The sequence below is a fragment of the Hippichthys cyanospilos genome, chromosome 5 (genome assembly GCF_059441005.1).
Source record: "Hippichthys cyanospilos isolate Australia breed blue-spotted pipefish chromosome 5, RoL_Hcya_1.0, whole genome shotgun sequence".
NCBI classification, from domain to species: Eukaryota; Metazoa; Chordata; class Actinopteri; order Syngnathiformes; family Syngnathidae; genus Hippichthys; species Hippichthys cyanospilos.
This window is the reverse complement of record NC_142373.1, coordinates 11,071,111-11,086,792: the sequence shown is the minus strand read 5'-3', so window position 1 is coordinate 11,086,792 and position 15,682 is coordinate 11,071,111. Positions and strand designations below refer to the sequence as shown.

The 15,682-nt window shown below is 41.1% G+C and overlaps 1 protein-coding gene across 1 annotated transcript in view; it reads right to left on the bottom strand.

The window, feature by feature from the left end:
* sh3rf3 (SH3 domain containing ring finger 3) overlaps positions 1–15,682 on the bottom strand; it is a 75,228-nt gene that overhangs the window by 1,522 nt on the left and 58,024 nt on the right. The window contains exons 5-8 of the mRNA XM_088415858.1: positions 14,224–14,339; positions 11,399–11,569; positions 7,212–7,483; positions 3,458–3,786 (exon numbers count right to left, since the gene is read on the bottom strand). Coding sequence (XP_088271984.1) covers positions 3,458–3,786; positions 7,212–7,483; positions 11,399–11,569; positions 14,224–14,339 — 888 coding nt within the window. The remainder of the gene's footprint in view (positions 1–3,457; positions 3,787–7,211; positions 7,484–11,398; positions 11,570–14,223; positions 14,340–15,682) is intronic.

Sequence of the window (15,682 nt, the reverse complement as noted above, 5' to 3'; positions counted from 1 at the left end):
TGGCCGCCTCACATTGCGCATCCGATCTGGCTTAGAATATAAGATGCTAAAATGCGGTTGGCTTGTTTTTTTTTCTGGTAAAATCTCATTTTAGACTACCGACCAGCCCAGATAAAAAGTTTGACTAAATTTTTTGACCTTTTTGCCTTGCAAAAGTATCAGCCCCCTTGAACTATTGGACCTTATGAAGCATGCAATGCTTCAAACATAAAGACTGAAATTTTGAATAATAATACTACCTATAACCGTTTTATTTTTACAAAAAATAACATAACATATTGTACAAATATAACTTTTTAGAACAGGGCGTACTTTCACCCGCCAGAATAGCTTTTTGCGCCACAAAGTTGCTGTTCTTCTCTGAACCTGAAGATGGCAGTATATACCCACTCAACTCCCAGGTCAACACGGCTAGCTTCATGTTGCTTTATCCTTAACCAAAATGCAATTTTATTCTTGAATCTCAGTCCCACAAGAGGTTTGATTTATCCACTGATAAGGTCACGTTACAAAAAATAGTAGAAGAAGAGCGCATGTTTGCGAGAAGTGCTGCAGTAGACGCCAGCTCCTAGCCACACAAAAACCTAATGACTGGACCTTTTGCACACCCCGCGCTCTAAGTGCTTTTACAGTAAATTATCCCAAAGATGAATACACAGGCTGACAGATCAAACGGCTGGCGGTAACTGCTTCTTGTCATGAATGCTTTAACTGGGGAGGATGAGCAAAACACTTTAAAACATGTAAACCGTTTTTGTTGTTGTTGTTTTTTGTGGCGGAATCTTTTTTGTCGCAGGCCGCTTTGGAGTTGTGGTTAGCCACAGGGGCCAATTTGACTGTGAAGCATCGTCTCATCGTGTTATTACGACGGCACTACAAATTGATGGAGAACTAGTTTCGCAATCGGACAGCAGAAAATAGTGTGCTACACTATTGTTAAATATATTTTTAAAAAGGCAACCAGCAAAAAAATAAATAAAAAAAACCCTCAAAAAAACTCAACACCATTTCACACGGGTAAATAATCGATAAGGGTGAGCAAAGCAGAGGCTTTTGTTCTGCAAACATGTGGGAAACATTGCCCTCTAGTGGTAGGATTTTTTTTTTTTTAAATAAAATGCCGCCTCTGACAAGCATCCTCTGTTCTGGCTTTCCGATGTTCAATGGAAGTGTGTTTTTGTGTGTGTGTGTGTGTGTGTGTGTTTATCGCCGTCTGGCAGACATTATGAGATGCGCTTCATCATTTCCCATAGATTCAGTGAGACTAGAACAGACAGACGGTGCTGCGTCATGACCAGATTGAACGCTCAGAGCAACAAAAGGTATCAAGTGTGATGATGAGATACAGCATGGATGATAATATGATTTAGAACAGAGAGTGGCAATCCAACTGTTCTGGAATAAAGTTATGCCGCACATTTGTGATGTGGAACAATCTGAAGCTACACCTGCAGATGACGCAAGACAGTCGACTTAACGGATGCACGGATAAAAAAAAGGTCAGCATTTTGAGATCTTTTACAACTTAAAGTGTCCTCTCTCGGGATCATAGTAGAGCCGTGTTGACAAAAATAAATCACTAACTTGACAGGTAACGAGCGGAGGCACATGACAAGTTGGATCGAAGCATTCTGGTATAGGGGAGATTCAGAGTTCTTACAATAATGAAATTGGATAACCTAATGACAATAACAATTATCTTATAACTAAGTGGTCGTGCCATCTCGAACTGTGACATCTGGGTGAAATTTCAGCTCCCTGGTGACTTCTATTTGAACCCCCAAAAAATATTGCTTGGGTTCTAGTATATTTTCTAGCCAATCTATTGAGACAGTCGTGAATTACGCTTCCTGCAAGCGCACCTCATCCGAGCGTGTCTTAACAGTCTCCCAGCCAAGCAAATTGGACCGAGACGTAAATAGAATACAAATCAAACCTGTAGCTGCGGCAGGAGGATTCATTAATATAAAAAACAGCAAAAAAACAAGAGCCATCTTTGAGTGGGATGATGTAAACAAGCCTGCTGTTCCCCCATCACAAAGCTGTTTGTCAGCTAGCCACGTCGTTAGATTAGCTGTCCAACGCAGCGCAGCCAGAAGCCAAAACAAATGGAGCGCAGACAGATGCGGAGCTTTTCTCCGCCATCATTCAAGCCCGGCATGTCCCGATTTGACGCCCCGAGTTTCCGCGCCGCAGACGGGGCGGCGTCGGAGTGTAATATGAGCGCCGTCAGGAAGCATGCGTGCGCAGGAAGACGCGCTTCACCGTATCGCAATGCTTTGCAGCCGCTAAGGCCGAAATGGTTCAATAATTAGCTCTTACACGTTTGGATGTTTTCGCTGGAGGGCTACAGCGCGGGCCAATTGAAAAACGATTACATTTTAAGAAGGCGCTCCTTAATGACTAACTTCTTTTTATATTCAAGCTGGCACAGGTCGTTTTGGAGTTGGGCCACTTAAAACAAAATGGCCAATAAGTGTCATATTTGAGGCGCGTTGTTATTGGCGAAAATACATCCCATCTTCTATTGCGCTTGTCCTCATTTTGATGAATGAGGGATCAGCGCGGCGGGGGCGACAGTACCAGTCAAAAGTTTAGAAACACCTTTAAATCATCTGGAACGCAAGAGGTAAAAATACATTCAAGCGAAGGAATCTTGAAAATGCACAGCTGCGAAATGGAAGTCATTCCTGGTCAGAAAACATGGTCCACAATATGACGGAGAAAAAAAGCAAAATGTTAAAAAATGTAGCAATGTTTAAAAAAAAAAAGCTGTTTATAGTGTGGCTTCTTTGAAGTATCAAAAGCATAAAACATATCAATGACCTCCAAAAACAAAACCTCCTGGCGGTGCTGGTGGTGGTAGTTTGAAGTTTGAAAATGTGGAGTCATCTTTATTCCCACCATTTCATGTGAAAATGAAAATATAAAGGTTTTGTTTTTTGCCAATTGATATATATACAGTATATATATATACAGTATATATATATATATATATATATATATATATATATATATATATATATATATATATATATATATATATATATATATATTTAATTTTCAATATAATATAATATAATATAATATAATATAATATAATATAATATAATATAATACTGTATAATATAATATAATATAAAATAAAAGGTACCTGAGAGCGAATGTTCGGAACCTTGAAAAAGGAAAAGTATGTCTTTAGGATAAGAATGAGTTAAGAGGTGCTTTAAGCAAAGCTAAATTATTCAAGCGCTTCTACAACTACAGCTCTACTTTCCCCCGCATGAGAACGGTAGAAGATATTTATACTCTAATAACCTATGATAAAAATCCTGCGAAAAGTGTGAAAATTGAATTTTGACCAAAACCTTGCTTTATACACTGACCAAAAACCATCAAAGTTGACCATCATGTTGGATTCTGGAGTCAAGCAATCATTTGAAAACATCCCGCTTACCTTTTCTGTTTTGGGCGCGTGGGCACACTGCGCAGGCGCGTGCGACGGGCCCGCTGAGGGCGGCGGCTGCAGGGGGACGGCCGCTTCCCCGTTGAGGAGCGCCGCCGACACATTGGGAGGCGTGAGGCAGGACAAAGGAGACGACAGGGGCAGGTGTGGTCGCGAGGCGGGGGACGACAGCGGCGAGGGCCCCAAACCGGGTCCCGGAGACGTCATGGAAAGCGGGCGACCCGATTGGCCGGAGCAGCGTGAAGGCGAGGAGCACTGTGAGCGGAGGGAAGATATGGCCGCGGCGGGGAGCTCCGGACTTCCGGCAGGAGAACTATGGACTAAAATAGAGACAAATATATTTCAGCATCCATAGAAACCAGAGGACCTTTCACTGACAGCAGGTAGCCGTTAGTCCTCATTAAATCTGGAAGGGAACATTTATTACTGTATTTCACCTCTTAATAGAAACTGTACTGTTAATCAGAAATAATACGCATCATAAAACAAGGGTGCCAAAGTTAATAGCGCCGTAGTCTCACAGCAAGCAGAGCACTACATTATAATGCTTAGTTATCAACACGTCGATGTAAGGCTGAGCTTTAAATCGGATGACGGTGTTCCCTCGCCGCTTCGCGCTTCACTTTTTGTGGTTTGGCATTATTTTCAAAATACATATATTTACCTTGATATATTGATACTACCATAGATGCAGTGTTAATGACACTTTACGTCACTGCTTTAAAGCAGCGCCCACCCGATGTACTGCAATAACATTCCCACGCTCAGTCTAACGTGGAGTCTGAACCAGTCCAACAGCCTGTTATTATTCCGTCATGTTTAGCCGCCAATAACAATTTTTCTTAACCCTTGTGCCGTATTTTGTCCGATCCTTTGATCTATACGTCCAAGGAATTTCACGTCAAAGGGAAATCATGTAAATAAGGCACTAGGGAGCTGAAATTTCACCCGAATAGTGACAACACGTCATAGTTCAACATGGCACAAGCACTTAGTTATCACACTACCAGGAGTGTGTCATCCTTTGGCTTAAAATACCGTGAGAATGATGTGGAAAGACATGACCCAAAAATGGTCAGAATAGCGCGCAGGGATTAAGACTAAACCATTACTTGTAATTCTACATCAACGTGGTATTATGTAAGAGGTATTTCGGCCCAAAGGAATTTACAGCGGCAGTTACTCGATCCTTTTCGCACAATTGGTACAGGAGAGTTGTGTGTGTGTGTGGACCTGAATGGGGGTGGAGGGAGGAGTTCCAGAGTACAAAAAAAGTAAACTGTGTAACATAAAATTAATTAAATCAGCACCGCTGGTAGACTTTAAGGGGGCTCCTTCCACCTGCAGTCCCTTGTGAAGGTTTCTTATTTTCCCCAGATGGGGTTTTAAGTTTTTCCTTCCCCTTCTGGGAGCTTTGTGAAAGGGATACTGTTGATGTACTGATTTATTTTTTTTCTGTAAATATCTTTGAGACTGTGGTGATTAATGCTATACTTGACTCAACTTTACAGGCGCTTATTTCACCTTTTCTACGCTATCGGAAGAGTTGGTTTAAAAATAACCAAATTATGGGTGAAAAAAGGACTCAACATTTGGAAGAATTCGACACCATTTTCTGGGATGCTGTGCACAAAACTACCCACCCAAAATGGATCATTCTGTCCAAGACAACCTAAAAAAAAGATTGTATTATATGAAATAACCCAAAATATTGTGTGATATTGGGTCAGTGCTTTATTTTCTTCTTTTTTTTTACCCCTAATTGGACTACTGGGTTGAACCAAAGAGAGTAAACATTTGAACGTCCCACTCTTCAATGGTGAAGAAACTGCCATTTTAGAGAAAATTGCAAATAAAGTTCCCGCGCTGTCTTAAAACTAATCCGGCGAATCAGCTTCCATGTGTGCGGAAATCCCAGAAAAAAAAAAAGTACAACTCATGCAGTTTCAAGCCACCTGCTCTAAAACACTCCAGCACTCAGAGTGGCTTGCCATTTTGTAATGTAGTCCAGATGCGTGTATGGGAACGACACAAGCAGAAACGGAGGGAAAAAAACGCAAAGCGGCAAGAGCCCCTGTCATTACTCCTACATGGAACACAAAAAACAAAGTGATGTCATTCGGCAGTGCCTTTCTTTGTGCGATCCGGTCTTCCAGTGTCAAGCAGCGCCGTGCTGAGTGCGCGTGTGTATTAGCGCAGCCCTCCTACACCTGCTCCGCATCATCCTCACATGCCACGCAGACCTGCCAAGGTTCATTTACTTGCTGCCAACTCTGCCCTACAGCGCCAACAAAGCGGCAACGTTTCTATTTTCACGCCGTTTTTTTGGGTTACCTTTGTTTAGCTCTGCCACCTTTTCCTCCAAGTTTTCACAATATTTGGCACAAGGTGTGTATTCTCTGCTGACGTACATATTTTAAGACAAATCACAATGCTTTGCCGGTGCTTTTCCACGTCGAGTGCTTGAACGTGGCCTCGGGTCCCGCAGGTTTTAACACTATGGGGATTTGGAAGGAGGGGGTGAAAGCTTTTTTTTCTCTTCTCACTAATAAATGAGGCGCCAACATATCTCAAGCTTTAAAATAAATTAAATTGAAGCGAAAGAGCAACATGCTAGCTTTGTGGCGCACACATCAAGCGGAAACTTGAAGACAACTTTGGACGTCTTGCATTGTGTTTCCTGGAGCAGCGTGCTGATACATGAAAAATCAACCATGAAGTACTAGCATTCCCCAAATATTGGCCGCATTGTCTATAGATAAAGTCTGGTATTTTTTCATGTCACTATGTATAGGATGCACAAACAGTTTGACGCCAATGTGAGAGAGAGAGAGAGAGAGAGAGAGAGAGAGAGAGAGAGAGAGAGAGAGAGAGAGAGAGAGAGAGAGTTTCTCAAAGAGAAATAATTATAAATAAATATTTGTCCACAGAAAAATGTACAATTTTTAGGATCATAGTAGAGATGTGTTCACAAAAATAAATCATGAAAATGACAGGTAACGAGAGGCGGCACATGAGTTGGGTCCAAGCATTCAAGTATGAGGGGGAATCTGGCTTTTTTACAATAATGAATTTGAATGACCTACTGAACATAACATATGTTTTATGAACTTATATTTTCCTGAAACAAGGAATTAATTCAATAATGATGTTAAAAGGATTTTTGCAGGTTTGCTTTTTCGTTTTATTCAAAATCTCTAGTACCCCCTTTTGAGAAGCACTGTTCTCAGCCACCAGCTGGAATGGATTATATTGCAACCTTATAAACTCAGTTACTTATAAAAGTTATTTTTGCCCCAGAATTAGAAACTAAACCCATTAACCTTGTTTCTATATAGCAGTCGGCATTCATTTGCGCATCTGTCAAAACATTTCATTTCTTGTCACGGGGCAGCAATTGTGCGTCAAATGTATTTGTAATCGGGTGTGTATTTGTTTTTTTTGAAGCGTGCGCTGATTACACAGGGCTGAGCGGGCAGACAGGCCACTCCAGCAGAAACATCTACAGATGCGCAGCGGGGTGCAGATTGCGCCCGTTGTATTAGCCGTGACACTAATGCTAGTTTATGTCGCTTTAATGACAGCTCAGAAAATTGTCAAAACTAAAACCTGTGATTCACTTCCCTCCGGAAGGTGACTGTAGCGCCTCTGAAAGTTGCATAAATCTGTCGTTCGGTCCCTTTTCAAAGTGTACGCGGCAAGATTCTCAATGAGAATTGATTGAAAATGCGTTGATTGTGCTTACCCAGCTGCATCGATGTGCGCGTCTGGTTGACTGAATGCTGACCGGAGCGCAGGCAGTTCTTCAGCTGCGCCGCCGCCGTCTGCGGCGAGGAGGCGGGACTGACGCAGTTGACCAGCGGCGTGGAGGGGCGGGACGAAGAGGGCCCGGGGGACCCTGGGGAGGAAGGGTCTGAGATTTTACCGCCGACCTGACTACAACCGCCGCTACCACCTCCTCCGTTTCCAGGACTGGACAAACATGAGCCCCTCGAAGCACCGACGCCAAATGTCGCCCTTCAAAAGACAAAGAGGAGAGTTTCTTGTCATTGGATGGCATGTGGCAAGTCGCAATTTCACTAGGGCGTGAGAATTTCACCCAGGTGGTGACGTCAAATGATGTCACCCAGATGATGTCAAAGTTCAACACGGCTATCACACTACCAAGCGTGCCATCCATCGGCTCTGCGGGACCCCGGTTTACGAGATTAATCCGTTCCGCGGTTGGGGTGGTAATGCAAATTCGTCGAATGGCGGGCAATCCAAACCTATGTTGATTAACTAATGCGTTAAAACCCCAGGTAAAAACATCAATATCAATAATAACATCTTTCAAGCTTTTTGTAACAGACTCATCTCTCCCCAGTGAGCGTGCTATCACTCTCTAGGAGTTGTTTATGGTATTTAGGTCACGGTGGTCCTTTTCAGTCGAATCGTGTATCGCTTTGTACCAGAGAATTTCCATAAGCAATAGTTCATCGGCCATGTTGTTAGACTAATTGTATATAGGTTATGCCGTATTTGTTTCTTCAACATCTATATTGGTAGTTATGGGTATTTTCTGTTGGAATTGTCATGTCTCCTGCAGCTGTATTGAATCTGAGGCACGACAACTTAAGGACCTAATCACAGGCACGATGACCTTATCACAGGATCGAACAGTACAAACAGTACGGGGTGTGTCGCCATGTTCCTGGGAACGAAGATAGCAGGGATTGCAAGGGCTGGTCGTGTATGGACTTCTACTTATGTTCCCCACCGTCAGAAACTGATTGTTACCTTGCTGCCATCATTTCTCCCCTAACCTTTCAGGGCAGCAAGTTTTTGGAACTAGAACCAACCCTAACGAATAAAAGTGGGGTGGACAGAAACCGTGACAGAAGGCGAAGGTTCCTGTCCGCTCTCCTCGAGAGTTAAAAGCCCTTGACTTCCTTCCTGTTTTTTGTCTATTAAATGTTCTAGGTTTCCTGAAGCTGACAACGCATTTAAGATCAGTAAAAGTTGTAGAAATTCCATCTGTGACCTTCTTTGCAATTAACTGTAGGGCATCAAATGTAACGTACAATAACGATAACCACGTTTCAAATAGGAAAAATCTAATGAATGACATTACCCGGTTAATGAAAAATAAACGGCATTACCTAATGGAGTAAGTTTAAACGGTATCATTCATTATGAAGACTGATGGCAACCCAGAGAGCTGAACTGTACTGAGTGCACCATCCACTCTCTTATGGCTGCCCATTGACTTCCAGTCATATCCAAGAGTTATGGGCTCGTGCGCGCTTGATCTCGTGTGCCAAACTACTTGAGTTTTAAAGCGTCTATAAAGAGGACACTTGCAGAAAGGATTTTTTTGGCCGGACCTGGCTTAAGCCCTGTGTGCACAGCAGTTTCCCATCAGGGATATTGCCCTTTTGAGTAAACTGCACAGAAACGGCGTGGCGGAACAGAATGTTATGTCAATACGCCGTCGTTGCATTGATGTTTGTGTAAGTGGGACGGCTGGAAGAGCTCTCTCAAAAATATCTCACACTAGGGTGACATTAAGCTGATATTGTAAAGTTATGTATGAAGCCGCCAAGCATGGCGGTGAATGGATTTTGAACATGTGGTATTACACAATCTTGAAGGGCAAGCTGAGGAATGGTTTCAAGTTTATGGAAAACATATTTGTGGCCATTGTTGCGGTCACGCTCAGGTAATTGATGGGATGATGCGTGGTAAACAAACTGAGACTTAATATCTTCGTAGATTTAAAAAACAATGTGAGCAACTCACACGTAATGAGAAAAATATTTGCAAGTTTTTTTACTGCACTCAAAGTGAGCCGTGAACTCGAGACTTTGGACTATTATTACATTATATATAATATTATTATATATATGATATATTACAAAGCTTTGATTTGACTGACTGTAAACACTACTTATAAATACTTGTGCGGTATTTTGTTTAATCCTTTGATCTTGACTTCAAATGTATTTCACATTCTATGGAAAGCAATAAAAGAAGACACCGGGGAGCTGAAATTTCACCCAGATTGTGACAACAGCTCAAATTTCAACATGGCGCGACTGATTAGGTATCACAGTACCGGCGGTGTGGCATCTCTTGACTAAAATACTGTGAGAATGACGTGAAATAAAATCACCCCCCAAAATGGTCAAAACGGGCTAAGCCAGGAGGCTCAAAGTTCAGTTGGAACGCCTCAAATATACTCAGCCTGACCAGGAAGCATTGAAGAACCAAACAATGAATCCAAACTAAGAAAGTCCAACATCAAATCAATAGTCAGAACAAAATTGCGACAAATATTTACTGTGGATGAGAATCTATAGCTCAGATAACGTGAGCACGAAGTCAGTCTTTTCATACAATAGAGACAGTCAATTAAATGCCCCCAGGTGTGGGTGTGTGTCGGTCTCTCCTCATCATAATGAGCATCCTCGCTAAGTACGGAGGAGGGAAGCTCAAGAAAGAGCCCGTGCAAACATAACAAATGGGCTCATTTGATTGTAGCCTCCGCCCCCCTAATTATCGCAACGTCGACATTGCATACAATAGAGAGCGTTTGCTCTTCTTCGTCTCATCTTTTCTCTGCCTCTTTTCACCTTTTTATTTGTCCAACTCCGACCCACCCTCGTAACGGTTTCATCATCTTCCTCGCTCCTTTCATGCCTCATTTTCTTTCTGCCGTTCCCCGAGTCTTCATTATCTTTCTCTCGCTTGTTTGTGTTTCTATTATTCCGACGCCGCTCGGCTTTTGTTTCTCTCTCGGTCATAGTCTTTCACTGCATCGCTGGGCAGAATGCAGATTAGCTCAGCGGCCGCCTGAAATATGGACCCCCTCAAAGGAATGACGACGGCAATAAAAACGAACAAATATACAACTATGACCTTAGTACACTTACCTTTTAATCTCATGCGGTTTTAGCAGCGCCGGGTTGTTGGTTTTGAATGCTAACGGCAGCGGTAATAACAATTTTATGATAATGATGATGACGCCGATGGTAATGATCTACTCTTGGTATGTGGTAACACGAGAAAGGCGCGAGCAATTCACTGGATACTCGTAGAACCCACATTTGCTCTAGGAAGCTCAAGATATTTTCATGGATGATAGAAATATTGCGCCATTAGAGATAGGACGGGACACAAATTCTACGCCGCTAGAGATCTCTTGTACTTTAGAAGACCAAACACATATGCAATTAGTTATGTCAGTCATATTTTTATAAGTTATATTTTTGTTTGACAATCAACATTTCTTTATTTTAGAGAAATATTAACTGAAATTTAAGACAACTCTTTCACGGTAGACAATGGCCGACGAAACAAAGAAAAAATTTGAGTCAGTTTTGTTCAAAAGTGATCAGTACGAACGGCAACGGTCAGGCAGTCTGCAAAATAAATTTCACACATGACAGAATCCAGACGTTACTGTTGAAAGGCTGATGTTTGAGGATTATGATTATTTTACATGAAACAATGGCTCAGACTAAATTCTCGATTATTAAAATAAGTGTCGATGAATTTGACAATCGATTCGTCGTTGTTTAATTTTCAAAGCTTTATACAGCAGTCAGCACTTGTATCTTTTTGTGCTAGGACCATCAGAAGAGTTATGAAAATATTTTATGAACGTTTAAACGTTCCTTAGTGTCGCTTTATGTGAGGCTGTTGTTTCCAAACAAAATCAAATTTGAAAAGTCTTATTTCTTCGACTGGAGATTATTTTTAGGGCCAACACTTGTGGGATAACCGAAATGCTAAAAAACGATTAGACAGGAATAACGTTCACAAGTACTTCAGACAAAGCATATTTACAATTCACTCATACAATAGAGAAGCACGGGAAATTAACGCGCCCGGGGATTCTACCGTAACTGAATGAATACAAGAAAACAATCAAATGCGATGATGACCGACCTTGACACGGGAGTGACGTAATTTCCCGGGAAGACGCCAGACGCGGCCGTTCTCAGCGAGGTGCCTTTGAACCATCCGTCTTGACACTTCTCCGTCACCCGGTACATCTCCCCCTTTCTAAGCTCGAGCTCGTCAGCCTTCTGGGGTTTGTAGGCGTAGAGAGCAAGGTAGCTGAGAAAGAAAAGTATTAGAAAACGAGAGGTAAAGAGAGAGCACTGGCAAACTGGCATTGGAATTTTTCTTAAGTATTTTTCTTATGACTGTGTGATTACAGTCAAATCCCTTCATGTTAAAATACATTAAAAACAAAATATAACCATGATCCAAAGATTGAGTCTATAAGAACGAGATGAGACTTTTGCAAAATTTGTAAATAAAACTAGATGTCTGACTGCAACAAAATGAACGTTCTAGTGTGCAATCGAAATACAAAAGAGCCTGGCTCATTTTTCAGGAACAGCAAAGATCTATCCTAAAGGTCCAAGTGTTTTAAAAAATGCATACGGCTCCCAATAGCTGCTCTGTATGGCTTTTTGATTTATTTTTCCAGTGATTACCCTCCGTCTTGTCATATATTCCGATATTTTACCACCTTTTTTTTTTAAACTGGAAAATCAAAATATAATTTGAAAGTAATCGGCGCATCCTGTATGTATTTCTCCTGTAAGGCTTCAGATATTGAAACGGGGTTTATATATCTTTTATTTTGTGTGCAAAACAAATACAAAAGCATGACACCAAATAGACTTTTTAAATGAATTAAGAATGACCCACTTTTAGAATTTGGTTGAAGCAAAGTAACGGCAGAACCACAGAACATACAATCAATAGTTCAAAATGCCAGGTATTAAGCATCGAAGACCCAACTGCTCTCCCCAGCCAATATAGAGCACCCGAGTGCTGCAAGCTAGCGGCTAATTCATGGTAGAGGCGGCGCTGAACGGTGAAAACAGGCAGGTACAATCAAATGCCAGCGTAATTAAACTAAATCGAGAGCAGTGACTTGGCGATTGTGATTTTGAGACAAAGTTGCGCTATTTGTATCGAGTCGCGATTCGTGGCATAAATTCAGCGGTCAGCGACGTACTTTCCGACGGTGGCCCGGTCCTGTCAGAGCAGTAACAAACAGTGTAATCTATTCCCAAAAAAGCAACCAAAAGAAAAAGATTATCTCGCTGTGTAGGAACAAGATATCTCGCGGCGTCCTAATCTCACGAGGTCTCGTCCCAATTTAAGTAATTTGTATTTACAGTAGCAACTCTTCTGTTGTAAAATTGGGCTCACGTACGGAATATTTTGACCAGTAATCTAGCTAACATACAAGTAGGCGCCTGCTCCTTTGATTGTTTTTGTTTTTGACGGTGATGGCAAACGATGAGACTGGAGTAAAGCAGCTCCATATAGTGCCTGTAGGTTGCCATGGTAACAGATATGGGGAACGTATTCTGTCTTCCCATGGCAACAGGAATAGTTGCCAGGTCAAGATTGAAACGTCTACCCTCATCAGCTGTACCGACACACTCCAGACGTGTGTCTTTGGATGTGCGAGATTCGCATGCCCTGGAAAGACGGGGGCGGGGGCGGGGGGGGGCGGGGGGCAATAATGCGTGGTGATGTCTTGTTTCGCATTTGCCAAACGGTTATGATACAGTTAAGGTAGGTCTGGTCAAATCTTTTAAAGTGACGGAAACTTGAGATTATAAAAGGTGCTAATGATCATGCGTCATTTTTAGCGTGGTAAATTTATTACTTTCAACCTTGAGACTAACTCTCATTAGAATATTCATTTTCCGAACACTCTAGAAACTTAAGCAAAGAGAAAACTGCAGACTGATTCAATGAGAAGTTGAAGCATTTGAATGTTGGACAAATTTGGGATTTGCTACTGTCGCAAGGTCACAGATTTGAATTCTGTGCAGGGAATTTGGTTCCGGTTCAGTACTCAGCAAATGCCAGTGTGAATGGCTGCTGGTCTTTATGTACTCAGTGATTGATGGGTAAATTGTCGCCTGTTGAATTTTGATCAGCAATGAGTGTTCAATTTCCACATTGAACTCCTCTTGACTGGTGATTTACTTGACTCGAAGGATTGAAAAAAAATGTCATGTGTATATGCCGGTATTAGTCAGAAGTCGTATTTTGCTTTACGCAATCATGTACATGCTGTGTTATTGGATTTTTGTTTCTTTCCCATCTTATCTTTTAACTCATTCAATGCATACAAATACAAATACCGTAAATGATCAGAGTACCGTATTTTTCGCACTATAAGGCGCACCCTCAATTAATGACATATTTCAAAATCTTTTCCATATATAAGGCGTACCGGATTATAAGGCGCACCCTCAATTAATGACATATTCCAAAACTTTTTCAATCACAATATAGTAATACTCAAAGTACTGCAATAAAATAACTCTAATAACGAAATGTCAATATTACCAACCTTATTCAACTGTAAACACACAAAAGAAACAGGTGAAGCTTACTTTATCACTTCATTCCCCATCCACGAATCCCAATCTCAATATTGATCCATATACAAGGCGCACCTGATTATAAGGCGCACCATCAGCTTTTAGAAAAAAACAAGGCCTTTAGGTGCGCCTTATAGTGTGGAAAATACGGTACATTATTGTAAAAAGTTCAAATAATGCCAAATATGGGCCATTTGGACGATTAATTATAGCCGTGGACTGAAGCTGATTAAACCGTTTGGGCCTTAGTCTAAAGTGAAATCAGACGTAATTAATACCTGTTAAAATAATACAGGAGCAATGTAAAATCCAAGTTACAAGAAGGAAGGGCGATTGATGGTTACTTACATATTGAGAGGCAACTGAACCTTTGCATGGGCCAACAGCTCCGAGGTTATAGATGCCACTTTTGGGGGCACCATCACCCCTCCTGAGGAGGGAGAGGGACCTGGGGACGATGTATCCTGAAGGCGTACAGAAAATAACCCTTAGAAACTTTGAGGCAAAAACATATTGTGCACGTGTCTGCGGTTTTCCACCTCCAAATGCATCTTGGGTGTAAAGCAGAGAAGACACATTGAGTACAGGTAGAGAATGCAAGCAGAAGCAAACTGGGCTGTAGCAATGTAAAAAAATAAAAAAGGCAAATATTTTATTTAAATGGAACTGTCAGAGTTGGTAATTGTGAGATATATCAATGATGGTAAAAAGCTGTATTATTTTTCAGGTAGTTTATCTCTTCACAGACATGCTGGTGAATATGGAAATTGCATCTCTGTGCAGTATGCATTATACCAGTGCTTGCCACTTCAAAATTATGGCCACATAAAACAAGATGATAACATAGCACTATTCAGATACAGTAAATGGAGTGGGCAAAAAAATTGAGAATTTACTACACCAGAGATGGTGACTCGGGACGCAATTTTTTGAGACGTGCAAATCGACGGACTCGTCCACAAAAGACTTCACGCGAACCGTCTCGTTGGGACTCGTGAACACGTCGAGTCTCTATGATTTGACATCTTCTCATTTTCTTTACCAAGGGCTAGAGTAAGCAAAATATGGAATCAGGTAGGGATAACATTTTATATTATTACATAATTTGAAGAGAAAAAGTACTGTCCAAGTAATAACAAAAGAAGAATGACATATGACATATTCATTATATATATATATATATATATATATATATATATATATATATATATATATATATATATATATATATATATATAATTGAATTGACTTGGATTTGGGTTCAATCAATACCAAATACGTGTTTATACGTCATTACAGCGTCCAGACGTTTAACCCTTGGTATTTTTTTTCCCCAAATATTAGAGTAAAGGTGGTTTCTGAAAATAGACGCAAGTGATATGTACTCGTAAGATTTGTCCGCTGTGTAATTATTTTTCATTCTAAAATTGATTTTTAACCACATCACAGATTTCACAATAAGTAAATGAGTAACTTGAGATAAAATTGTCATTTTTCCAGCCATTATTGTCCTTATCATATTGTTTCCCTTTCACTAGATTTTGCCACGACTTTTTTCTCATGCTTTGAACCCTGCAGCTTATAGTCCAGTGCGGCATATTTGCATTTTTTTTTTTACTCGCCACCAGGAAGCAATCTCCCGGTAAACAAAAAGAAACAGAAGAAGACACTATCAAAGTATCGAATTTGAGTTTGAACAGCTACATTACTCACCACCAGGGGGCACCATCCACTACTAAACATGACTAGGCGTGTTACTTTTGTGTTGGTATTCTTACAATCCGAGTGAGTCGGTGTTACAGTACGT